At 47.0% G+C, this 27,481-nt stretch overlaps 1 protein-coding gene across 1 annotated transcript in view; it reads left to right on the top strand.

The window, feature by feature from the left end:
• The window catches only part of LOC311107581 (transcription termination factor 1-like), a 38,427-nt gene extending 22,701 nt beyond the window's left edge, over positions 1 to 15,726 (top strand). Inside the window, exons 10-11 of the mRNA XM_084150088.1 lie at positions 14,055 to 14,140; positions 14,653 to 15,726. Coding sequence (XP_084006214.1) covers positions 14,055 to 14,140; positions 14,653 to 14,846 — 280 coding nt within the window. The 3' untranslated portion in view covers positions 14,847 to 15,726. The remainder of the gene's footprint in view (positions 1 to 14,054; positions 14,141 to 14,652) is intronic.
• The last annotated feature ends 11,755 nt before the right edge of the window (positions 15,727 to 27,481 follow it).

Genomic DNA, 27,481 nt, shown 5'->3' with positions numbered 1-27,481 from the left:
GTTAGATGTTTGCTATCGTCTAGGAGTGGAGTACAACAGCACGTGGCAGGGTTAGATGTTTGCTATCGTCTAGGAGTGAGGAGTACAACAGCACGTGGCAGGGTTAGATGTTTGCTTATCGTCTAGGAGTGGAGTACAACAGCACCTGGCAGGGTTAGATGTTTGCTTATCGTCTAGGAGTGAGGAGTACAACAGCACCTGGCAGGGTTAGATGTTTGCTTATCATCTAGGAGTGAGGAGTACAACAGCACGTGGCAGGGTTAGATGTTTGCTATCGTCTAGGAGTGAGGAGTACAACAGCACGTGGCAGGGTTAGATGTTTGCTATCGTCTAGGAATGAGGAGTACAACAGCACGTGGCAGGGTTAGATGTTTGCTATCGTCTAGGAGTGGAGTACAACAGCACGTGGCAGGGTTAGATGTTTGCTATCGTCTAGGAGTGAGGAGTACAACAGCACGTGGCAGGGTTAGATGTTTGCTATCGTCTAGGAGTGGAGTACAACAGCACCTGGCAGGGTTAGATGTTTGCTATCGTCTAGGAGTGGAGTACAACAGCACGTGGCAGGGTTAGATGTTTGCTATCGTCTAGGAGTGAGGAGTACAACAGCACGTGGCAGGGTTAGATGTTTGCTATCGTCTAGGAGTGGAGTACAACAGCACGTGGCAGGGTTAGATGTTTGCTATCGTCTAGGAGTGGAGTACAACAGCACCTGGCAGGGTTAGATGTTTGCTATCGTCTAGGAGTGAGGAGTACAACAGCACCTGGCAGGGTAGATGTTTGCTATCGTCTAGGAGTGAGGAGTACAACAGCACCTGGCAGGGTTAGATGTTTGCTATCGTCTAGGAGTGGAGTACAACAGCACGTGGCAGGGTTAGATGTTTGCTTATCGTCTAGGAGTGAGGAGTACAACAGCACGTGGCAGGGTTAGATGTTTGCTATCGTCTAGGAGTGAGGAGTACAACAACACGTGGCAGGGTTAGATGTTTGCTATCGTCTAGGAGTGAGGAGTACAACACCACCTGGCAGGGTTAGATGTTTTCTATCGTCTAGGAGTGGAGTACAACAGCACGTGGCAGGGTTAGATGTTTGCTATCGTCTAGGAGTGAGGAGTACAACAGCACCTGGCAGGGTTAGATGTTTGCTATCGTCTAGGAGTGAGGAGTACAACAGCACGTGGCAGGGTTAGATGTTTGCTATCATCTAGGAGTGAGGAGTACAACAGCACCTGGCAGGGTTAGATGTTTGCTTATCATCTAGGAGTGAGGAGTACAACAGCACCTGGCAGGGTTAGATGTTTGCTTATCATCTAGGAGTGAGGAGTACAACAGCACCTGGCAGGGTTAGATGTTTGCTATCGTCTAGGAGTGAGGAGTACAACAGCACCTGGCAGGGTTAGATGTTTGCTTATCATCTAGGAGTGAGGAGTACAACAGCACGTGGCAGGGTTAGATGTTTGCTTATCATCTAGGAGTGAGGAGTACAACAGCACCTGGCAGGGTTAGATGTTTGCTATCGTCTAGGAGTGAGGAGTACAACAGCACGTGGCAGGGTTAGATGTTTGCTATCGTCTAGGAGTGGAGTACAACAGCACCTGGCAGGGTTAGATGTTTGCTATCGTCTAGGAGTGAGGAGTACAACAGCACCTGGCAGGGTTAGATGTTTGCTATCGTCTAGGAGTGGAGTACAACAGCACGTGGCAGGGTTAGATGTTTGCTATCGTCTAGGAGTGAGGAGTACAACAGCACGTGGCAGGGTTAGATGTTTGCTTATCATCTAGGAGTGAGGAGTACAACAGCACCTGGCAGGGTTAGATGTTTGCTTATCATCTAGGAGTGAGGAGTACAACAGCACCTGGCAGGGTTAGATGTTTGCTATCGTCTAGGAGTGGAGTACAACAGCACGTGGCAGGGTTAGATGTTTGCTATCGTCTAGGAGTGAGGAGTACAACAGCACCTGGCAGGGTTAGATGTTTGCTATCGTCTAGGAGTGAGGAGTACAACAGCACGTGGCAGGGTTAGATGTTTGCTATCGTCTAGGAGTGAGGAGTACAACAGCACGTGGCAGGGTTAGATGTTTGCTATCGTCTAGGAGTGAGGAGTACAACAGCACGTGGCAGGGTTAGATGTTTGCTATCGTCTAGGAGTGTGGAGTACAACAGCACGTGGCAGGGTTAGATGTTTGCTATCGTCTAGGAGTGGAGTACAACAGCACGTGGCAGGGTTAGATGTTTGCTTATCGTCTAGGAGTGAGGAGTACAACAGCACGTGGCAGGGTTAGATGTTTGCTATCGTCTAGGAGTGGAGTACAACAGCACGTGGCAGGGTTAGATGTTTGCTATCGTCTAGGAGTGAGGAGTACAACAGCACGTGGCAGGGTTAGATGTTTGCTTATCATCTAGGAGTGAGGAGTACAACAGGACGTGGCAGGGTTAGATGTTTGCTATCGTCTAGGAGTGGAGTACAACAGCACCTGGCAGGGTTAGATGTTTGCTATCGTCTAGGAGTGGAGTACAACAGCACCTGGCAGGGTTAGATGTTTGCTATCGTCTAGGAGTGAGGAGTACAACAGCACGTGGCAGGGTTAGATGTTTGCTATCGTCTAGGAGTGGAGTACAACAGCACGTGGCAGGGTTAGATGTTTGCTATCGTCTAGGAGTGGAGTACAACAGCACGTGGCAGGGTTAGATGTTTGCTATCGTCTAGGAGTGAGGAGTACAACAGCACCTGGCAGGGTTAGATGTTAGCTATCGTCTAGGAGTGGAGTACAACAGCACGTGGCAGGGTTAGATGTTTGCTATCGTCTAGGAGTGAGGAGTACAACAGCACCTGGCAGGGTTAGATGTTAGCTATCGTCTAGGAGTGGAGTACAACAGCACGTGGCAGGGTTAGATGTTTGCTATCGTCTAGGAGTGAGGAGTACAACAGCACGTGGCAGGGTTAGATGTTTGCTATCGTCTAGGAGTGGAGTACAACAGCACGTGGCAGGGTTAGATGTTTGCTATCGTCTAGGAGTGAGGAGTACAACAGCACCTGGCAGGGTTAGATGTTAGCTATCGTCTAGGAGTGGAGTACAACAGCACGTGGCAGGGTTAGATGTTTGCTATCGTCTAGGAGTGAGGAGTACAACAGCACGTGGCAGGGTTAGATGTTTGCTTATCATCTAGGAGTGAGGAGTACAACAGCACGTGGCAGGGTTAGATGTTTGCTATCGTCTAGGAATGAGGAGTACAACAGCACGTGGCAGGGTTAGATGTTTGCTATCGTCTAGGAGTGGAGTACAACAGCACGTGGCAGGGTTAGATGTTTGCTATCGTCTAGGAGTGGAGTACAACAGCACCTGGCAGGGTTAGATGTTTGCTATCGTCTAGGAGTGAGGAGTACAACAGCACCTGGCAGGGTTAGATGTTTGCTATCGTCTAGGAGTGAGGAGTACAACAGCACCTGGCAGGGTTAGATGTTTGCTATCGTCTAGGAGTGAGGAGTACAACAGCACCTGGCAGGGTTAGATGTTTGCTTATCATCTAGGAGTGAGGAGTACAACAGCACCTGGCAGGGTTAGATGTTTGCTTATCATCTAGGAGTGAGGAGTACAACAGCACCTGGCAGGGTTAGATGTTTGCTTATCATCTAGGAGTGAGGAGTACAACAGCACCTGGCAGGGTTAGATGTTTGCTTATCATCTAGGAGTGAGGAGTACAACAGCACGTGGCAGGGTTAGATGTTTGCTATCGTCTAGGAGTGGAGTACAACAGCACGTGGCAGGGTTAGATGTTTGCTATCGTCTAGGAATGAGGAGTACAACAGCACGTGGCAGGGTTAGATGTTTGCTATCGTCTAGGAGTGAGGAGTACAACAGCACCTGGCAGGGTTAGATGTTTGCTTATCATCTAGGAGTGGAGTACAACAGCACGTGGCAGGGTTAGATGTTTGCTTATCGTCTAGGAGTGGAGTACAACAGCACGTGGCAGGGTTAGATGTTTGCTTATCGTCTAGGAGTGGAGTACAACAGCACGTGGCAGGGTTAGATGTTTGCTATCGTCTAGGAGTGGAGTACAACAGCACGTGGCAGGGTTAGATGTTTGCTATCGTCTAGGAGTGGAGTACAACAGCACCTGGCAGGGTTAGATGTTTGCTATCGTCTAGGAGTGGAGTACAACAGCACGTGGCAGGGTTAGATGTTTGCTTATCGTCTAGGAGTGGAGTACAACAGCACGTGGCAGGGTTAGATGTTTGCTATCGTCTAGGAGTGAGGAGTACAACAGCACGTGGCAGGGTTAGATGTTTGCTATCGTCTAGGAGTGGAGTACAACAGCACGTGGCAGGGTTAGATGTTTGCTATCGTCTAGGAGTGGAGTACAACAGCACGTGGCAGGGTTAGATGTTTGCTTATCGTCTAGGAGTGGAGTACAACAGCACGTGGCAGGGTTAGATGTTTGCTATCGTCTAGGAGTGAGGAGTACAACAGCACGTGGCAGGGTTAGATGTTTGCTTATCATCTAGGAGTGAGGAGTACAACAGCACCTGGCAGGGTTAGATGTTTGCTTATCATCTAGGAGTGAGGAGTACAACAGCACCTGGCAGGGCTAGATGTTTGCTATCGTCTAGGAGTGAGGAGTACAACAGCACGTGGCAGGGTTAGATGTTTGCTATCGTCTAGGAGTGAGGAGTACAACAGCACGTGGCAGGGTTAGATGTTTGCTATCGTCTAGGAGTGAGGAGTACAACAGCACCTGGCAGGGTTAGATGTTTGCTATCGTCTAGGAGTGAGGAGTACAACAGCACGTGGCAGGGTTAGATGTTTGCTATCGTCTAGGAGTGAGGAGTACAACAGCACCTGGCAGGGTTAGATGTTTGCTATCGTCTAGGAGTGAGGAGTACAACAGCACGTGGCAGGGTTAGATGTTTGCTATCGTCTAGGAGTGGAGTACAACAGCACCTGGCAGGGTTAGATGTTTGCTATCGTCTAGGAGTGGAGTACAACAGCACGTGGCAGGGTTAGATGTTTGCTATCGTCTAGGAGTGAGGAGTACAACAGCACGTGGCAGGGTTAGATGTTTGCTATCGTCTAGGAGTGGAGTACAACAGCAACGTGGCAGGGTTAGATGTTTGCTATCGTCTAGGAGTGGAGTACAACAGCACGTGGCAGGGTTAGATGTTTGCTATCGTCTAGGAGTGGAGTACAACAGCACCTGGCAGGGTTAGATGTTTGCTATCGTCTAGGAGTGAGGAGTACAACAGCACCTGGCAGGGTTAGATGTTTGCTATCGTCTAGGAGTGGAGTACAACAGCACCTGGCAGGGTTAGATGTTTGCTATCGTCTAGGAGTGGAGTACAACAGCACCTGGCAGGGTTAGATGTTTGCTATCGTCTAGGAGTGGAGTACAACAGCACGTGGCAGGGTTAGATGTTTGCTATCGTCTAGGAGTGGAGTACAACAGCACCTGGCAGGGTTAGATGTTTGCTATCGTCTAGGAGTGAGGAGTACAACAGCACCTGGCAGGGTTAGATGTTTGCTATCGTCTAGGAGTGGAGTACAACAGCACCTGGCAGGGTTAGATGTTTGCTATCGTCTAGGAGTGGAGTACAACAGCACCTGGCAGGGTTAGATGTTTGCTATCGTCTAGGAGTGGAGTACAACAGCACCTGGCAGGGTTAGATGTTTGCTATCGTCTAGGAGTGAGGAGTACAACAGCACGTGGCAGGGTTAGATGTTTGCTTATCGTCTAGGAGTGAGGAGTACAACAGCACGTGGCAGGGTTAGATGTTTGCTATCGTCTAGGAGTGAGGAGTACAACAGCACGTGGCAGGGTTAGATGTTTGCTATCGTCTAGGAGTGGAGTACAACAGCACCTGGCAGGGTTAGATGTTTGCTATCGTCTAGGAGTGGAGTACAACATCACGTGGCAGGGTTAGATGTTTGCTATCGTCTAGGAGTGAGGAGTACAACAGCACGTGGCAGGGTTAGATGTTTGCTATCGTCTAGGAGTGGAGTACAACAGCACGTGGCAGGGTTAGATGTTTGCTATCGTCTAGGAGTGGAGTACAACAGCACCTGGCAGGGTTAGATGTTTGCTATCGTCTAGGAGTGAGGAGTACAACAGCACCTGGCAGGGTTAGATGTTTGCTATCGTCTAGGAGTGGAGTACAACAGCACGTGGCAGGGTTAGATGTTTGCTTATCGTCTAGGAGTGAGGAGTACAACAGCACGTGGCAGGGTTAGATGTTTGCTATCGTCTAGGAGTGAGGAGTACAACAGCACGTGGCAGGGTTAGATGTTTGCTATCGTCTAGGAGTGGAGTACAACAGCACGTGGCAGGGTTAGATGTTTGCTTATCATCTAGGAGTGAGGAGTACAACAGCACGTGGCAGGGTTAGATGTTTGCTATCGTCTAGGAGTGAGGAGTACAACAGCACGTGGCAGGGTTAGATGTTTGCTTATCGTCTAGGATTGAGGAGTACAACAGCACGTGGCAGGGTTAGATGTTTGCTATCGTCTAGGAGTGGAGTACAACAGCACGTGGCAGGGTTAGATGTTTGCTATCGTCTAGGAGTGGAGTACAACAGCACCTGGCAGGGTTAGATGTTTGCTATCGTCTAGGAGTGGAGTACAACAGCACGTGGCAGGGTTAGATGTTTGCTATCGTCTAGGAGTGGAGTACAACAGCACGTGGCAGGGTTAGATGTTTGCTATCGTCTAGGAGTGAGGAGTACAACAGCACGTGGCAGGGTTAGATGTTTGCTATCGTCTAGGAGTGGAGTACAACAGCACGTGGCAGGGTTAGATGTTTGCTATCGTCTAGGAGTGTGGAGTACAACAGCACCTGGCAGGGTTAGATGTTTGCTATCGTCTAGGAGTGAGGAGTACAACAGCACCTGGCAGGGTTAGATGTTTGCTATCGTCTAGGAGTGGAGTACAACAGCACGTGGCAGGGTTAGATGTTTGCTATCGTCTAGGAGTGAGGAGTACAACAGCACGTGGCAGGGTTAGATGTTTGCTATCGTCTAGGAGTGAGGAGTACAACAGCACGTGGCAGGGTTAGATGTTTGCTATCGTCTAGGAGTGGAGTACAACAGCACGTGGCAGGGTTAGATGTTTGCTATCGTCTAGGAGTGAGGAGTACAACAGCACGTGGCAGGGTTAGATGTTTGCTTATCATCTAGGAGTGAGGAGTACAACAGCACGTGGCAGGGTTAGATGTTTGCTATCGTCTAGGAGTGAGGAGTACAACAGCACGTGGCAGGGTTAGATGTTTGCTATCGTCTAGGAGTGAGGAGTACAACAGCACGTGGCAGGGTTAGATGTTTGCTTATCATCTAGGAGTGAGGAGTACAACAGCACGTGGCAGGGTTAGATGTTTGCTATCGTCTAGGAGTGAGGAGTACAACAGCACGTGGCAGGGTTAGATGTTTGCTTATCATCTAGGAGTGAGGAGTACAACAGCACCTGGCAGGGTTAGATGTTTGCTATCGTCTAGGAGTGAGGAGTACAACAGCACGTGGCAGGGTTAGATGTTTGCTATCGTCTAGGAGTGGAGTACAACAGCACCTGGCAGGGCTAGATGTTTGCTATCGTCTAGGAGTGGAGTACAACAGCACGTGGCAGGGTTAGATGTTTGCTATCGTCTAGGAGTGGAGTACAACAGCACCTGGCAGGGTTAGATGTTTGCTATCGTCTAGGAGTGAGGAGTACAACAGCACGTGGCAGGGTTAGATGTTTGCTATCGTCTAGGAGTGGAGTACAACAGCACCTGGCAGGGTTAGATGTTTGCTATCGTCTAGGAGTGGAGTACAACAGCACGTGGCAGGGTTAGATGTTTGCTATCGTCTAGGAGTGAGGAGTACAACAGCACGTGGCAGGGTTAGATGTTTGCTATCGTCTAGGAGTGAGGAGTACAACAGCACCTGGCAGGGTTAGATGTTTGCTTATCATCTAGGAGTGGAGTACAACAGCACGTGGCAGGGTTAGATGTTTGCTATCGTCTAGGAGTGAGGAGTACAACAGCACGTGGCAGGGTTAGATGTTTGCTATCGTCTAGGAGTGAGGAGTACAACAGCACGTGGCAGGGTTAGATGTTTGCTATCGTCTAGGAGTGAGGAGTACAACAGCACCTGGCAGGGTTAGATGTTTGCTATCGTCTAGGAGTGGAGTACAACAGCACGTGGCAGGGTTAGATGTTTGCTATCGTCTAGGAGTGAGGAGTACAACAGCACCTGGCAGGGTTAGATGTTTGCTATCGTCTAGGAGTGGAGTACAACAGCACGTGGCAGGGTTAGATGTTTGCTATCGTCTAGGAGTGGAGTACAACAGCACGTGGCAGGGTTAGATGTTTGCTATCGTCTAGGAGTTAGGAGTACAACAGCACCTGGCAGGGTTAGATGTTTGCTTATCATCTAGGAGTGAGGAGTACAACAGCACGTGGCAGGGTTAGATGTTTGCTATCGTCTAGGAGTGAGGAGTACAACAGCACCTGGCAGGGTTAGATGTTTGCTATCGTCTAGGAGTGGAGTACAACAGCACGTGGCAGGGTTAGATGTTTGCTATCGTCTAGGAGTGGAGTACAACAGCACGTGGCAGGGTTAGATGTTTGCTATCGTCTAGGAGTGGAGTACAACAGCACCTGGCAGGGTTAGATGTTTGCTATCGTCTAGGAGTGGAGTACAACAGCACGTGGCAGGGTTAGATGTTTGCTATCGTCTAGGAGTGGAGTACAACAGCACCTGGCAGGGTTAGATGTTTGCTATCGTCTAGGAGTGGAGTACAACAGCACGTGGCAGGGTTAGATGTTTGCTATCGTCTAGGAGTGAGGAGTACAACAGCACGTGGCAGGGTTAGATGTTTGCTATCGTCTAGGAGTGAGGAGTACAACAGCACGTGGCAGGGTTAGATGTTTGCTATCGTCTAGGAGTGGAGTACAACAGCACGTGGCAGGGTTAGATGTTTGCTATCGTCTAGGAGTGTGGAGTACAACAGCACGTGGCAGGGTTAGATGTTTGCTATCGTCTAGGAGTGAGGAGTACAACAGCACCTGGCAGGGTTAGATGTTTGCTATCGTCTAGGAGTGAGGAGTACAACAGCACGTGGCAGGGTTAGATGTTTGCTATCGTCTAGGAGTGGAGTACAACAGCACGTGGCAGGGTTAGATGTTTGCTATCGTCTAGGAGTGAGGAGTACAACAGCACGTGGCAGGGTTAGATGTTTGCTATCGTCTAGGAGTGGAGTACAACAGCACGTGGCAGGGTTAGATGTTTGCTATCGTCTAGGAGTGGAGTACAACAGCACGTGGCAGGGTTAGATGTTTGCTATCGTCTAGGAGTGGAGTACAACAGCACGTGGCAGGGTTAGATGTTTGCTATCCGTCTAGGAGTGAGGAGTACAACAGCACGTGGCAGGGGTTAGATGTTTTTATCATCTAGGAGTGAGGAGTACAACAGCACCTGGCAGGGTTAGATGTTTGCTATCGTCTAGGAGTGAGGAGTACAACAGCACGTGGCAGGGTTAGATGTTTGCTATCGTCTAGGAGTGGAGTACAACAGCACCTGGCAGGGTTAGATGTTTGCTATCGTCTAGGAGTGAGGAGTACAACAGCACCTGGCAGGGTTAGATGTTTGCTATCGTCTAGGAGTGGAGTACAACAGCACGTGGCAGGGTTAGATGTTTGCTATCGTCTAGGAGTGAGGAGTACAACAGCACGTGGCAGGGTTAGATGTTTGCTATCGTCTAGGAGTGAGGAGTACAACAGCACGTGGCAGGGTTAGATGTTTGCTATCGTCTAGGAGTGGAGTACAACAGCACGTGGCAGGGTTAGATGTTTGCTATCGTCTAGGAGTGGAGTACAACAGCACGTGGCAGGGTTAGATGTTTGCTATCGTCTAGGAGTGGAGTACAACAGCACCTGGCAGGGTTAGATGTTTGCTATCGTCTAGGAGTGGAGTACAACAGCACGTGGCAGGGTTAGATGTTTGCTATCGTCTAGGAGTGAGGAGTACAACAGCACGTGGCAGGGTTAGATGTTTGCTTATCGTCTAGGAGTGAGGAGTACAACAGCACGTGGCAGGGTTAGATGTTTGCTATCGTCTAGGAGTGGAGTACAACAGCACGTGGCAGGGTTAGATGTTTGCTATCGTCTAGGAGTGGAGTACAACAGCACCTGGCAGGGTTAGATGTTTGCTATCGTCTAGGAGTGGAGTACAACAGCACGTGGCAGGGTTAGATGTTTGCTATCGTCTAGGAGTGGAGTACAACAGCACGTGGCAGGGTTAGATGTTTGCTATCGTCTAGGAGTGAGGAGTACAACAGCACGTGGCAGGGTTAGATGTTTGCTATCGTCTAGGAGTGGAGTACAACAGCACGTGGCAGGGTTAGATGTTTGCTATCGTCTAGGAGTGTGGAGTACAACAGCACCTGGCAGGGTTAGATGTTTGCTATCGTCTAGGAGTGAGGAGTACAACAGCACCTGGCAGGGTTAGATGTTTGCTATCGTCTAGGAGTGGAGTACAACAGCACGTGGCAGGGTTAGATGTTTGCTATCGTCTAGGAGTGAGGAGTACAACAGCACGTGGCAGGGTTAGATGTTTGCTATCGTCTAGGAGTGAGGAGTACAACAGCACGTGGCAGGGTTAGATGTTTGCTATCGTCTAGGAGTGGAGTACAACAGCACGTGGCAGGGTTAGATGTTTGCTATCGTCTAGGAGTGAGGAGTACAACAGCACGTGGCAGGGTTAGATGTTTGCTTATCATCTAGGAGTGAGGAGTACAACAGCACGTGGCAGGGTTAGATGTTTGCTATCGTCTAGGAGTGAGGAGTACAACAGCACGTGGCAGGGTTAGATGTTTGCTATCGTCTAGGAGTGAGGAGTACAACAGCACGTGGCAGGGTTAGATGTTTGCTTATCATCTAGGAGTGAGGAGTACAACAGCACGTGGCAGGGTTAGATGTTTGCTATCGTCTAGGAGTGAGGAGTACAACAGCACGTGGCAGGGTTAGATGTTTGCTTATCATCTAGGAGTGAGGAGTACAACAGCACCTGGCAGGGTTAGATGTTTGCTATCGTCTAGGAGTGAGGAGTACAACAGCACGTGGCAGGGTTAGATGTTTGCTATCGTCTAGGAGTGGAGTACAACAGCACCTGGCAGGGCTAGATGTTTGCTATCGTCTAGGAGTGGAGTACAACAGCACGTGGCAGGGTTAGATGTTTGCTATCGTCTAGGAGTGGAGTACAACAGCACCTGGCAGGGTTAGATGTTTGCTATCGTCTAGGAGTGAGGAGTACAACAGCACGTGGCAGGGTTAGATGTTTGCTATCGTCTAGGAGTGGAGTACAACAGCACCTGGCAGGGTTAGATGTTTGCTATCGTCTAGGAGTGGAGTACAACAGCACGTGGCAGGGTTAGATGTTTGCTATCGTCTAGGAGTGAGGAGTACAACAGCACGTGGCAGGGTTAGATGTTTGCTATCGTCTAGGAGTGAGGAGTACAACAGCACCTGGCAGGGTTAGATGTTTGCTTATCATCTAGGAGTGGAGTACAACAGCACGTGGCAGGGTTAGATGTTTGCTATCGTCTAGGAGTGAGGAGTACAACAGCACGTGGCAGGGTTAGATGTTTGCTATCGTCTAGGAGTGAGGAGTACAACAGCACGTGGCAGGGTTAGATGTTTGCTATCGTCTAGGAGTGAGGAGTACAACAGCACGTGGCAGGGTTAGATGTTTGCTATCGTCTAGGAGTGAGGAGTACAACAGCACCTGGCAGGGTTAGATGTTTGCTATCGTCTAGGAGTGGAGTACAACAGCACGTGGCAGGGTTAGATGTTTGCTATCGTCTAGGAGTGAGGAGTACAACAGCACCTGGCAGGGTTAGATGTTTGCTATCGTCTAGGAGTGGAGTACAACAGCACGTGGCAGGGTTAGATGTTTGCTATCGTCTAGGAGTGGAGTACAACAGCACGTGGCAGGGTTAGATGTTTGCTATCGTCTAGGAGTGAGGAGTACAACAGCACCTGGCAGGGTTAGATGTTTGCTTATCATCTAGGAGTGAGGAGTACAACAGCACGTGGCAGGGTTAGATGTTTGCTATCGTCTAGGAGTGAGGAGTACAACAGCACCTGGCAGGGTTAGATGTTTGCTATCGTCTAGGAGTGGAGTACAACAGCACGTGGCAGGGTTAGATGTTTGCTATCGTCTAGGAGTGGAGTACAACAGCACGTGGCAGGGTTAGATGTTTGCTATCGTCTAGGAGTGGAGTACAACAGCACCTGGCAGGGTTAGATGTTTGCTATCGTCTAGGAGTGGAGTACAACAGCACGTGGCAGGGTTAGATGTTTGCTATCGTCTAGGAGTGGAGTACAACAGCACCTGGCAGGGTTAGATGTTTGCTATCGTCTAGGAGTGGAGTACAACAGCACGTGGCAGGGTTAGATGTTTGCTATCGTCTAGGAGTGAGGAGTACAACAGCACGTGGCAGGGTTAGATGTTTGCTATCGTCTAGGAGTGAGGAGTACAACAGCACGTGGCAGGGTTAGATGTTTGCTATCGTCTAGGAGTGGAGTACAACAGCACGTGGCAGGGTTAGATGTTTGCTATCGTCTAGGAGTGTGGAGTACAACAGCACGTGGCAGGGTTAGATGTTTGCTATCGTCTAGGAGTGAGGAGTACAACAGCACCTGGCAGGGTTAGATGTTTGCTATCGTCTAGGAGTGAGGAGTACAACAGCACGTGGCAGGGTTAGATGTTTGCTATCGTCTAGGAGTGGAGTACAACAGCACGTGGCAGGGTTAGATGTTTGCTATCGTCTAGGAGTGAGGAGTACAACAGCACGTGGCAGGGTTAGATGTTTGCTATCGTCTAGGAGTGGAGTACAACAGCACGTGGCAGGGTTAGATGTTTGCTATCGTCTAGGAGTGGAGTACAACAGCACGTGGCAGGGTTAGATGTTTGCTATCGTCTAGGAGTGGAGTACAACAGCACGTGGCAGGGTTAGATGTTTGCTATCGTCTAGGAGTGAGGAGTACAACAGCACGTGGCAGGGTTAGATGTTTGCTTATCATCTAGGAGTGAGGAGTACAACAGCACCTGGCAGGGTTAGATGTTTGCTATCGTCTAGGAGTGAGGAGTACAACAGCACGTGGCAGGGTTAGATGTTTGCTATCGTCTAGGAGTGGAGTACAACAGCACCTGGCAGGGTTAGATGTTTGCTATCGTCTAGGAGTGAGGAGTACAACAGCACCTGGCAGGGTTAGATGTTTGCTATCGTCTAGGAGTGGAGTACAACAGCACGTGGCAGGGTTAGATGTTTGCTATCGTCTAGGAGTGAGGAGTACAACAGCACGTGGCAGGGTTAGATGTTTGCTATCGTCTAGGAGTGAGGAGTACAACAGCACGTGGCAGGGTTAGATGTTTGCTATCGTCTAGGAGTGGAGTACAACAGCACGTGGCAGGGTTAGATGTTTGCTATCGTCTAGGAGTGGAGTACAACAGCACGTGGCAGGGTTAGATGTTTGCTATCGTCTAGGAGTGGAGTACAACAGCACCTGGCAGGGTTAGATGTTTGCTATCGTCTAGGAGTGGAGTACAACAGCACGTGGCAGGGTTAGATGTTTGCTTATCGTCTAGGAGTGGAGTACAACAGCACCTGGCAGGGTTAGATGTTTGCTATCGTCTAGGAGTGGAGTACAACAGCACCTGGCAGGGTTAGATGTTTGCTATCGTCTAGGAGTGAGGAGTACAACAGCACGTGGCAGGGTTAGATGTTTGCTATCGTCTAGGAGTGGAGTACAACAGCACGTGGCAGGGTTAGATGTTTGCTATCGTCTAGGAGTGGAGTACAACAGCACGTGGCAGGGTTAGATGTTTGCTATCGTCTAGGAGTGAGGAGTACAACAGCACGTGGCAGGGTTAGATGTTTGCTATCGTCTAGGAGTGAGGAGTACAACAGCACGTGGCAGGGTTAGATGTTTGCTATCGTCTAGGAGTGGAGTACAACAGCACGTGGCAGGGTTATTGTGGGGTGTGTGTGTAGGAATGCATTGCTGTGCGCTAACATCTCTCTCACGTTCGAAGGGGTGTTACTCCTTGCTACCTACAGATGCACTACCACAAGCTAAAAGTAGCCAAAGTTCCGCTGCGGGAGAGCATGTCCTTCTGTGGTAGGTGTAAACTGCTGTCATACACACAGTGTTTCCATCACTAGGTTTTTAGCATACGGTTGAGGTATAATATTATGCCATTTAGCAGACGCTTTTATCCAAAGGGACTTACAGTCATGTGTGCATACATTTTTACATATGGGTGGTTCCCGGGGAATCGAACCCACTACCCTGGCGTTACAAGCGCCGTGCTCTACCAATTGAGCTACAGAGGACCAGTTGAATAGTTGAATGCGAGTCACTATGATCAGTGACCGGTTACATAACTTCCGAGGGAGAGGAAGTGTAGTCCTGTTTTTAATGGCGTATTGATCTCCAGCACTATAAAAGTATACATATGTGAAAATGGCGTGTTTCTACATTCTGAAAGATAAGAAAAAGCTCCTTTAGGAAGCTCCACGTCATCACATGTAAAAAAAATACACTGGAAATCCTCTTTAAATATAATGATGAGGAAGATGTTGTTTGCTGGACACATTTACTGATTTAATGTATATGTGTTTTACTTTCAGAGATCATTGATTTCCTGTACAGTAGTGTTCTGCCCCAGTTTGAAGAGCTCCTCCGCCAGGTTCAGACGGAGTCAGGGGAGACTGAGTCCGGAGATCTCCGTCTGGTTCAGACGGAGTCAGGGGAGACTGAGTCCGGAGACGAGCCACGAGAGCTCTTCCTGCTCTCAGAGATCTTTGAAAATGAGGACGACTGAGATTATTACAGCGATGTTCAGAACAGATAATCAATACACAGAACACAGATCTGTCTGAGGCTCAATGACCCAGGGATTCTGGATGAAAAAGGGGCTTATGTGGTGGGCGTGGCAGGGGGGGCTGTCAGCGCGGCTGAATTTTAGAGACCCCCATCTTGGCTGTGTAGATAATGTCTTTGCATTTTTAAGCCAATTTCCGGCTATTCTACACATTTCTCCATGGAGCTGAGAAAAAATCTTTCAGTTTTAAAGCAAATGTCCTGAAGTTCTCTGCATTTTGTCTGTTATCTTTTGCTCAAACATAACGAAATTGTTACTGCTAAATTCCTTGTTTTTGGAATTTCAATTCTCCCTGACTGTCTTGCTTTTATTTTGGTGATTGTTACTTCTTAAAAGATTACATTATTAAGAAATATAGGTCCATTTATTTTAATTTCGACAAAAGAAAAAGAAATTGGCCTCCAGCTCAATGATTCCAATGACAGAAAAATACCTGTGATGCACTGTGGAGGTAGCAGGGTGACCCACTGGGGAGGTAGCAGGGTGCTCTTCTCAAGGAGGATCAATAACCCACTGGTGAGGTAGCAGGGTGCTCTTCTCAAGGAGGATCAATAACCCACTGGGGGAGGTAGCAGGGTGCTCTTCTCAAGGAGGATCAATAACCCACTGGGGAGGTAGCAGGGTGCTCTTCTCAAGCAGGATCAATGTCCCACAGGCCACAGAATTGAGGATTCAACTCATTCCTTGAGGTGGTTAACAACGATTTTTATTGAGTTTGGAGAAACCCTGTGACCAGCTGTGTAATGGTTTTGTTCTGTATTGTATTTGCTGAATATCTGACAGAATTGTTTTATATTTTAGAATAAATTGCTCTGTCTTGATTGGTGTCTTCATCCACTGTGAGTATCTTGTAAACCAAAGCCTTCTGCTGATCTCTTCGGCAGATTCTGTATGTAAACTGAATAAGGGATGGAATGATGTGATGAGGAGCGGCAGTGGCTAGAAGGCCGGTGACGACTCTTCTGATAGCCAACATATGGGAACAAATGTGAACCATGATGAAGACCAGCGATGAAGATACGTCTAGCGACTTGCCCAAGGCCCAGCGTAACGACTCGAGATTTATGACATTGTCTGGATGGCTGACCATTAATTTAGTCGATTCAAAGCCACGGAGAAGGTGTGTTTGACTCTTGTGATAGCCAACATACGGTCAGCCATAAACATCATATTATGAATCAAACGCACCTTATCCGTGGCTTTCTCCAGGGCGGGACGTTCCCACCGACCCTGAGAGTACGAACCCCGTAGGAGGCGTGAAGAGGGATGAAAACTTGAATCGACTAAATTAATGTTAATTAAATTGCCTTGTTTGGTTTGTTTCAAGAGTTCATAAAGAGCTGCGAATTTTAGTATGTTTCGTTGTACTGTAAATACTATGGATTTATTTTTACAGAGTTACTGTATGAAAAATGTATGCACTCACTAACTGTAAGTCGCTCTGGATAAGAGTGTCTGCTAAATGACTATAATGTAATCTGTTCGTCGGACGGTGGTCAGTTCATAGAGTGAGCTACACAGATGCTCTGGTCATTTTAATTGTGATGATTAGATTAAATAGTACGTGTGGTGTTTTTATGCCTTTTGTTTGTTTTGGCCAACAAAGCAAAGTTATGTTAATTAGACGATGGGGGTTATTGAGATCCGTCGTAGTTAAGGTTCGGTGTTTATACTTACAGTACCAGTCAAAAGTTTGGACACACCTACTCATTCAAGGGTTTGTCTTTATTTTTACTATTTTCTACATTGACTGAAAATATGTCTGGTGTTCAACCTTCCCAAATTCTCTCATGTTACCCCGCTCCTCCGCACACTCCACTGGCTGCATCAGAGGACCTGGCCTCCACAATCCCCCGACCTCAACCCAATTTAGATGGTTTGGGATGAGTTGGACCGCAAAGTGAAGGAAAAGCAGCCAACAAGTGCTCAGCATATGTGGGAACTCCTTAAAGACTGTTGGAAAAGCATTCCAGGTGAAGCTGGTTGAGAGAATGCCAAGTGTGTGCAAAGCTGTCATCAAGGCAAAGGGTGGCTATTTGAAGAATCTCAAATATAAAATATATTTTGCTTTGTTTAACACTTTTTTGGTTACTACATGATTCCATATGTGTTATTTCAAAATGTTGATGTCTTCACTATTATTCTACAATGTACAAATAAAGAAAAGAAGGATTACTTTATACTATTCCAGGTATTCCTTAAAGAGGTGGGGAAGGTTTTCAGTGACTCCGCTGTCCTGGCGTCGTGAGGGAGCTTGTTCCACCATTGGGGTGCCAGAGCAGCGAACAGTTTTGACTGGGCTGAGCGGGAACTGTGCTTCCGCAGAGGTAGGGGGGCCAGCAGGCCAGAGGTGGATGAACGCAATGCCCTCGTTTGGGTGTAGGGACTGATCAGAGCCTGAATGTACGGAGGTGCCGATCCCCTCACAGCTCCGTAGGCAAGCACCATGGTCTTGTAGCAGATTCGAGCCTCAACTGGAAGCCAGTGGAGTGTGCGGAGGAGCGGGGTAACATGAGAGAACTTGGGAAGGTTGAACACCAGACGGGCTGCAGCGTTCTGGATAAATTGTAGGGGTGTAATGGCACAGGCAGGGAGCCCAGCCAACAGCGAGTTGCAGTAATCCAGACGGGAGATGACAAGTGCCTGGATTAGGACCTGTGCCGCTTTCTGTGTAAGGTAGGGTCGTACTCTGAGAATGTTGTAAAGCATGAACCTGCAGGATCGGGTCACCGCTTTGATGTTAGCGGAGAACGACAGGGTGTTGTCCAGGGTCACGCCAAGGTTCTTTGCACTCTGGGAGGAGGACACAATGGAGTTGTCAACCGTGATGACGAGATCATGGCGCTAGCGGGCAGTCTTTCCCCGAGGTTCAGCTTGAGGTGGTGATCCGACATCCACACTGATATGTCTGCCAGACATGCAGAGATGCGATTCGCCACCTGGTTATCAGAAGGGGGAAAGGAGAAAATTAATTGTGTGTCGTCTGCGTAGCAATGATAGGAGAGACCATGTGAGGATATGACAGAGCCAAGTGACTTGGTGTATAGAGAGAATAGGAGAGGGCCTAGAACTGAGCCCTGGGGGACACCAGTAGTGAGAGCTAACTCTCTCTGGCTTTGTTGGCCAAAACAAACAAAATACATAAAAATAAATACATAAAAACACCACACGTATGACGAAATGTTGACGTTTTTGTTCACTTTGGTCTACAGCAAAGGTTTTTTCGCTTGTTCGTGCACACCAACTATTTTCTTGAGGCAAGCCGAAGTTCGGTAGTGGAAGGCCAGTGTTGCCAACTTAGCGACTTTGTCGCTATATTTAGCGACTATTCAGACCCCTCTAGCGACACATTTTCAAAAAAGCGACTAGCGACAAATCTATCGACTTTTTCTGGTGTTATTGGAGACTTTTGGAGACTCTGACGTGAAAGCACGTATCGTTCTTACTCTTCTCAACGAGCAGTGGGTGCTGCCGTGGGACCCACCCCACACCCCTGGGCCCCACCCCCGTCCCAAAGCACTCACAGGCGGCGCAGCAGTCCCTCCCAGCTGCAGTCAGAGCAGGAGATGTTCCCCCCTCTGCGTCCAGACTGCAAATGAATCTCGCATGCTGGAAGCCGCCACTGGCTGATCCCGCCCTGGCTGATCCCACCCTGGCTGATCCCACCCTGGCTGATCCCGCCCTGGCTGATCCCGTCCTGGCTTACATTCAGGGCAGGATGTAAATGTAGGGTATTTTTTACCCACTTTCTGTCTCTCCCACGACGTTATTCCTCTCTCCTAGAGCGTTATTCCTCTCTCCTACAGCGTTATTCCTCTCTCCTACAGCGTTATTCCTCTGTCCTACAGCGTTATTCCTCTCTCCTACAGCGTTATTCCTCTGTCCTACAGCGTTATTCCTCTCTCCTACAGCGTTATTCCTCTGTCCTACAGCGTTATTCCTCTCTCCTACAGCGTTATTCCTCTCTCCTACAGCGTTATTCCTCTGTCCTACAGCGTTATTCCTCTCTCCTACAGCGTTATTCCTCTCTCCTACAGTGTTATTCCTCTCTCCTACAGCGTTATTCCTCTCTCCTACAGCGTCCATCACAATTACATGCACATGGCCAATTATGCAAATTAGGTGATGACGTCATTTAGTGACTTCTTGTGACTTTTAGGACAGCCAATAGCTGCTCTCCTTACTGAGGAGTTGGCAACACTGCGGAAGGCTATGGCCCTTCGTCAGTGATTGGTCAACTGTAGGGGTGATGTAAGTTTCTTCTTGATTCAGCCCGAAACTCAACATTGCGAATGACAACAACGATAACTTCAAGAATCGCTTGGACGAGGAGGTAACATGCCGTCTTCACCAGAGGATGATGTATGTTGTATTTTCTATTGTAGTCGAGGAAAAGAGTAGCCATGTTTGCTAACAATAGCTAGCGCTAGCTACTTGGATGGCTAGTGGCTAGCTAGCTTAGCAGCATACTTGTCCAGGGAAAGCAAGCCAACCATCTAAACTAAAGATCTATACAACTTTTGAGCAAACATAATTTTGTCATAGAAAGAAAATCATAAGTTTCCCACATTGGTAACATCAAAGTCAATGTTTGGTAGCAAGGTCCAGCTAGCTAATCATTTGCATCATTATAGTCTATTGTAGTCTCGGTTCATGATATTTGATATGTTGTTTATTGATCATTTTGAATGGTTTGGATATGCGTACTAAATAGCCCTCTAACGTTCTTTTGTTGTTGTTTTTTCAAGGCACAAACATCAGTGAATGGGGACACTGCCTGTTCACCGGCCCCCAGCCCATCTGCTGCACTGAGCTGCAGTGCAGAATTGGAACCATCTCCATGCAGGACCTGGGCCACCTCCAAGAGCTACTCCACTGGCTTGTTCCTCAGCAGCAGCTGCAGTAGCAGGCTGGGAGGAGAAGGGAGAAAGACCTGCTGACTCAGTCCTTCACACATCAAATAAAAATAAATTGTCACATGCTTTGTGAACAACAGGTGTAGACTAACAGTGAAATGCTTCCTTAAGGACCTTTCCCAACAATACAGAGAGAAAGAAAATAGAGAAATAATAGAAAAGTAAAACATGTAATAATAAAAGTAATAATAGATACACAATGAGTAACGATAACTTGGCTATATACACAGGGTACCAGTACTGAGTCCATGATAACCTGGCTATATACACAGGGTACCAGTACTGAGTCCATGATAACTTGGCTATATACACAGGGTACCAGTACTGAGTCCATGATAACCTGGCTATATACACAGGGTACCAGTACCGAGTCCATGATAACTTGGCTATATACACAGGGTACCAGTACTGAGTCCATGATAACTTGGCTATATACACAGGGTACCAGTACTGAGTCCATGATAACTTGGCTATATACACAGGGTACCAGTACCGAGTCCATGATAACTTGGCTATATACACAGGGTACCAGTACTGAGTCCATGATAACTTGGCTATATACACAGGGTACCAGTACCGAGTCGATGTGCAGGGGTACGAGGTATCGAGGTAGATTAGTACACTGAACAAAAATATAAACGCAACAATTTCACTGAGTTACAGTTCTTATAAGGAAATCCGTCAATTGAAATAAATCCATTAGGCCCTAATCTATGGATTTCACATGACTGGGCAAGGGCTCAGACATGGGTGGGCCTGGGAGGGCATAGGCCCACCCACTTGGCAGCCAGGCCCAGCCAATCAGAACAAGTTTTTCCCCACAAAAGGGCTTTATTACAGACAGAAATACTCCTCAGTTTCATCAGCTGTCCAGGTGGCTGGTCTCAGACAGGTGAAGAAGCCGGATGTGGCGGTCCTGGGCTGGCGTGTTTACACATGGTCTGCGGTTGGATGTACTGCCAAATTCCCTAAAACGACGTGTTATCTGGCAACAGCTGGTGGACATTCCTGCAGTAAGCATGCCAATTGTACGCTCCCTTAAAACTTGAGACAGCTGTGGCATTGTGTTGTGATAAAACTGCACATTTTAGAGTGGCCTTTTATTGTCCACTGCACAAGGTGCACCTATGTAATGATCATGCTGTTTAATCAGCTTCTTGATATGCTACACCTGTCAGGTGGATGGATTATCTTGGCAAAGGAGAAATGCTCACTAACTGGGATGTAAACAAATTTGTGCACAAATATTCAGCTCATGAAATAAACACTTTACATAATTATAATTGGTCATTTAGCAGACGCTCTTATCCAGAGCGACTTACAGGAGCAATTAGGGTTAAGTGCCTTGCTCGAGGGCACATCGACAGATTTTTCACCTAGTGGGCTCGGGGATTAGAACCAGCGACCTTTCGGTTACTGGCACAACTGGCACAACTACCTTCACAAGTATGTGAAGGTAGTAACTCTTCTATGTGAAGGTAGTAACTCTTCTAGTATGTTTATTTTTTATTTAACCTTTATTTAACTAGGCAAGTCAGTTAAGAACAAATTCATATTTACAATGACAGCCTACACCGGCCAAATCCGGACGACGCTGGGCCAATTGTGCGCTGCCCAATGGGACTCCCAATCACGGCCGGTTGTGATACAGCCTGGAATCGAACCAGGGGGTCTGTAGTGACGCCTCAAGCACTGAGATGCAGTGCCTTAGACCGCTGCTCCACTCGGTCTGTAGTGACGCCTCAAGCACTGAGATGCAGTGCCTTAGACCTCTGCGCCACTCGGTCTGTAGTGACGCCTCAAGCACTAAGATGCAGTGCCTTAGACCTCTGCGCCACTCGGTCTGTAGTGACGCCTCTAGCACTGAGATGCAGTGCCTTAGACCTCTGCACCACTCGGGAGTGAAGGTAGTAGGAGTCGTAGCAGTAACTCTTTAACAAATAATACAACAAATATTGTGGTTAAACTCAAATATACTAATTGATAAAAAACCATTATTTTTCAACAAATCTTTTTTAAAAGTTATAATCTTTGTAAATGATATCATAAATTGGACTGTTGGAGTTATGTCACACATGCAACTAACAAAAATATATACAAATGTTTGCCCTACCCAAAATTTCAACCAACTAATTGCAGCATTACCGCAAAAATGGAAGAGGCAAGTGGAAGAGGGAGAACTTGTCTGTCGGCCCTGCATTAAAGACCAAAATTGGTTAAAGAAAATTGTGATAAATATAAAAGTATACCAGTTTCATTTAAGGACCAAAAAATGTACAGCTGCGCCATACAGGTTACAAAATATTTGGGAAGAGATTTTCGATGTGCCGATTCCACGGCACATGGTTTATGAACTGATACGCAAAGCAATACTGGATTCAAAACTTCGAATTTTTAAATTTAAATTATTATACAAAATTCTTGCAACCAATATAATGTTATATACAGTGGGGAAAAAATGTATTTAGTCAGCCACCAATTGTGCAAGTTCTCCCACTTAAAAAGATGAGAGAGGCCTGTAATTTTCATCATAGGTACACGTCAACTATGACAGACAAAATGAGAAAAAAACTTTCAGGAAATCACATTGTAGGATTTTTAATGAATTTATTTGCAAATTATGGTGGAAAATAAGTATTTGGTCAATAACAAAAGTTTCTCAATACTTTGTTATATACCCTTTGTTGGCAATGACACAGGTCAAACGTTTTCTGTAAGTCTTCACAAGGTTTTCACACACTGTTGCTGGTATTTTGGCCCATTCCTCCATGCAGATCTCCTCTAGAGCAGTGATGTTTTGGGGCTGTCGCTGGGCAACACGGACTTTCAACTCCCTCCAAAGATTTTCTATGGGGTTGAGATCTGGAGACTGGCTAGGCCACTCCAGGACCTTGAAATGCTTCTTATGAAGCCACTCCTTCGTTGCCCGGGCAGTGTGTTTGGGATCATTGTCATGCTGAAAGACCCAGCCACGTTTCATCTTCAATACCCTTGCTGATGGAAGGAGGTTTTCACTCAAAATCTCACGATACATGGCCCCATTCATTCTTTCCTTTACACGGATCAGTCGTCCTGGTCCCTTTGCAGAAAAACAGCCCCAAAGCATGATGTTTCCACCCCCATGCTTCACAGTAGGTATGGTGTTCTTTGGATGCAACTCAGCATTCTTTGTCCTCCAAACACGACGAGTTGAGTTTTTACCAAAAAGTTCTATTTTGGTTTCCTCTGACCATACGACATTCTCCCAATCCTCTTCTGGATCATCCAAATGCACTCTAGCAAACTTCAGACGGGCCTGGACATGTACTGGCTTAAGCAGGGGGACACGTCTGGCACTGCAGGATTTGAGTCCCTGGCGGCGTAGTGTGTTACTGATGGTAGGCTTTGTTACTTTGGTCCCAGCTCTCTGCAGGTCATTCACTAGGTCCCCCCGTGTGGTTCTGGGATTTTTGCTCACCGTTCTTGTGATCATTTTGACCCCACGGGGTGAGATCTTGCGTGGAGCCCCAGATCGAGGGAGATTATCAGTGGTCTTGTATGTCTTCCATTTCCTAATAATTGCTACCACATTTGATTTCTTCAAACCAAGCTGCTTACCTATTGCAGATTCAGTCTTCCCAGCCTGGTGCAGGTCTACAATTTTGTTTCTGGTGTCCTTTGACAGCTCTTTGGTCATGGCCATAGTGGAGTTTGGAGTGTGACTGTTTGAGGTTGTGGACAGGTGTCTTTTATACTGATAACAAGTTCAAACAGGTGCCATTAATACAGGTAACGAGTGGAGGACAGAGGAGCCTCTTAAAGAAGAAGTTACAGGTCTGTGAGAGCCAGAAATCTTGCTTGTTTGTAGGTGACCAAATACTTATTTTCCACCATAATTTGCAAATAAATTCATAAAAAACCCTACAATGTGATTTTCTGTAGAAAAAAATTCTGAATTTGTCTGTCATAGTTGACGTGTACCTATGATGAAAATTACAGGCCTCTCTCATCTTTTTAAGTGGGAGAACTTGCACAATTGGTGGCTGACTAAATACTTTTTTTCCCCACTGTATGTAGCTTGTTTTTGGTCGCAGGTCAAGGAATGGTTGCAACATTTACCTGGAGCTAACTCTGCAGATAGCACTTCCGGGTGATTTGAAAAGTCATAGTCAATCGATCAATAATATAATAATACTTTTAGCAAAAATGTTTATCTTTAATTTACAATCTGTAGAAACAATGAGAATAGAAGGGTTCAGAACTTTTGTGAAACATCACAGCACAGTTGAAAAATATATGGCAAATAGAAATCAAAAATGGATGGTGTTCAGAGATAGATGGGAGGTGTTCAGAGATAGATGGGAGGGGTTGAATGGAGCTGAAGGATGAGACTAAACACAAACAAAAGAAAAAATACATCGTGTCCGTAAAATTATATAGTATGTATAAACTGGAAGTAGAAGCCTAAGAGTTGTTGTTCATTAGTTTACTCCAATTAGGGGAGGGGTGGTAGGGTTAGGGGAAAATAATAAAGGACGATATATTTTAAAAAGATGTGTGTGTGTATATATATATATATATATATATATATATATATATATATATATATATACACTACCGTTCAAAAGTCTGGGGTCACTTAGAAATGTCCTGTACTGTATATAAAAATGGAGGATTGGAAATGATGCAGACAATTACATTGATGGAATCTACAAACTATCTGCAGTATTAAAGCTGATCTACCCCCTAAAAATATTCATATACACTGCTCAAAAAAATTAAGGGAACACTTAAACAACACAATGTAACTCCAAGTCAATCACACTTCTGTGAAATCAAACTGTCCACTTAGGAAGCAACACTGATTGACAATCAATTTCACATGCTGTTGTGCAAATGGAATAGACAACAGGTGGAAATTATAGGCAATTAGCAAGACACCCCCAATAACGGACTGGTTTTGCAGGTGGTGACCACAGACCACTTCTCAGTTCCTATGCTTCCTGGCTGATGTTTTGGTCACTTTTGAATGCTGGCGGTGCCTTCACTCTAGTGGTAGCATGAGACGGAGTCTACAACCCACACAAGTGGCTCAGGTAGTGCAGCTCATCCAGGATGGCACATCAATGCGAGCTGTGGCAAGAAGGTTTGCTGTGTCTGTCAGCGTAGTGTCCAGAGCATGGAGGTGCTACCAGGAGACAGGCCAGTACATCAGGAGACGTGGAGGAGGCCGTAGGAGGGCAACAAACCAGCAGCAGGACTGCTACCTCCGCCTTTGTGCAAGGAGGAGCAGGAGGAGCACTGCCAGAGCCCTGCAAAATGACCTCCAGCAGGCCACAAATGTGCATGTGTTTGCTCAAACGGTCAGAAACAGACTCCATGAGGGTGGTATGAGGGCCCGACGTCCACAGGTGGGGGTTGTGCTTACAGCCCAACACCGTGCAGGACGTTTGGCATTTGCCAGAGAACACCAAGATTGGCAAATTTGCAACTGGCGCCCTGTGCTCTTCACAGACGTGACAGAGTCTGGAGACGCTGTGGAGAACGTTCTGCTGCCTGCAACATCCTCCAGCATGACCGGTTTGGCGGTGGGTCAGTCATGGTGTGGGGTGGCATTTCTTTGGGGGGCCGCACAGCCCTCCATGTGCTCGCCAGAGGTAGCCTGACTGCCATTAGGTACCGAGATGAGATCTTCAGACCCCTTGTGAGACCATATGCTGGTGCGGTTGGCCCTGGGTTCCTAATGCAAGACAATGCTAGACCTCATGTGGCTGGAGTGTGTCAGCAGTTCCTGCAAGAGGAAGGCATTGATGCTATGGACTGGCCCGCCCATTCCCCAGACCTGAATCCAATTGAGCACATCTGGGACATCATGTCTCGCTCCATCCACCAAAGACACGTTGCACCACAGACTGTCCAGGAGTTGGCGGATGCTTTAGTCCAGGTCTGGGAGGAGATCCCTCAGGAGACCATCCACCACCTCATCAGGAGCATGCCCAGGCATTGTAGGGAGGTCATACAGGCACGTGGAGGCCACACACACTACTGAGCCTCATTTTGACTTGTTTTAAGGACATTACATCAAAGTTGGATCAGCCTGTAGTGTGGTTTTCCACTTTAATTTGACTCCAAATCCAGACCTCCATGGGTTGATAAATTTGATTTCCATTGATAATTTTTGTGTGATTTTGTTGTCAGCACATTCAACTATGTAAAGAAAAAAGTATTTAATGAGATTATTTCATTCATTCAGATCTAGGATGTGTTATTTTAGTGTTCCCTTAATTTTTTTGAGCAGTGTATATTATAGTATGTGAAGGTAGTAGTAGTAGTAGTAGTAGTAGTAGTAGTAGTAGTAGTAGTAGTAACTCTTGAAGTACGGGTTAATGAACAGTATCTGTCTGTAGCCCTGGGTTAATGAACAGTATCTGTCTGTAGCCCTGGGTTAATGAACAGTATCTGTCTGTAGCCCTGGGTTAATGAACAGTATCTGTCTGTAGCCCTGGGTTAATGTACAGTATCTGTCTATAGCCCTGGGTTAATGAACAGTATCTGTCTGTAGCCCTGGGTTAATGAACAGTATCTGTCTATAGCCCTGGGTTAATGAACAGTATCTGTCTATAGCCCTGGGTTAATGAACAGTATCTACAGTATATCTACAGTATTTACAAAATAGCCTCCAACACTCTACTCAGCAAATTGGATGTAGTCTATCACAGTGCCATCCGTTTTGTCTCCAAAGCCCCATACACTACCCACCACTGTGACCTGTACGCTCTTGTTGGCTGGTCCTCACTACATGTTCGTCGTCAAACCCACTGGCTCCAGGCCATCTATAAATCACTGCTAGGCAAATCCCCGCCTTATCTTAGCTCATTGGTCACCATAGCAACACCCACCCGTAGTCTGCGCTCCAGCGGGTATATCTCACTGGTCATCCCCAAAGCCAACACCTCCTTTGGCCGCCATTCCTTCCAGTTCTCTGCTGCCAATGACTGGAACAAATTGCAAAAATCTCTGAAGCTGGAGACTCTTATCTCCCTCACTAACTTTAAGCATCAGTTGTCAGAGCACCTTACCGATCACTGCACCTGTACACAGCCCATCTGAAATTAGCCCGCCCAACTACCTCATCCCTATATTGTTATTTATTTTGCTCATTTGTACCCCAGTATCTCTATTTGCACATCATCTCTTGCACATCTATCATTCCAGTGTTAATACTAATTGTAATTATTTTGCACTATAGCCTATTTTATTGCCTTACCTCCATAACTTGCTAAATTTGCACACACTGTATATTATATGTATTTCTGTTGTATTTTTGACTTTGTTTTGTTTTACCCCATATGTAACTCTGTGTTGTTGTTTTTATCGCACTGCTTTGCTTTATCTTGGCCAGGTCGCAGTTGTAAATGAGAACTTGTTCTCAACTAGTTTACCTGGTTAAATAAAGGTGAAATAAAAAATAAAAAAATAAAAAAAATCTGTCTATAGCCCTGGGTTTGGGCTATAGGAGGGGGTTTGGGCTATATGAGGGGGTTTGGGCTATAGGAGGGGGTTTGGGCTATAGGAGGGGGTTTGGGCTATATGAGGGGGTTTGGGCTATAGGAGGGGGTTTGGGCTATATGAGGGGGTTTGGGCTATATGAGGGGGTTTGGGCTATAGGAGGGGGTTTGG

This window comes from Coregonus lavaretus, assembly GCF_964263955.1.
Source record: "Coregonus lavaretus genome assembly, chromosome: 32".
NCBI lineage: Eukaryota > Metazoa > Chordata > Actinopteri > Salmoniformes > Salmonidae > Coregonus > Coregonus lavaretus.
The sequence above is the reverse complement of the archived record's forward strand: the minus strand, read 5'-3'. Positions and strand labels throughout refer to the sequence as shown.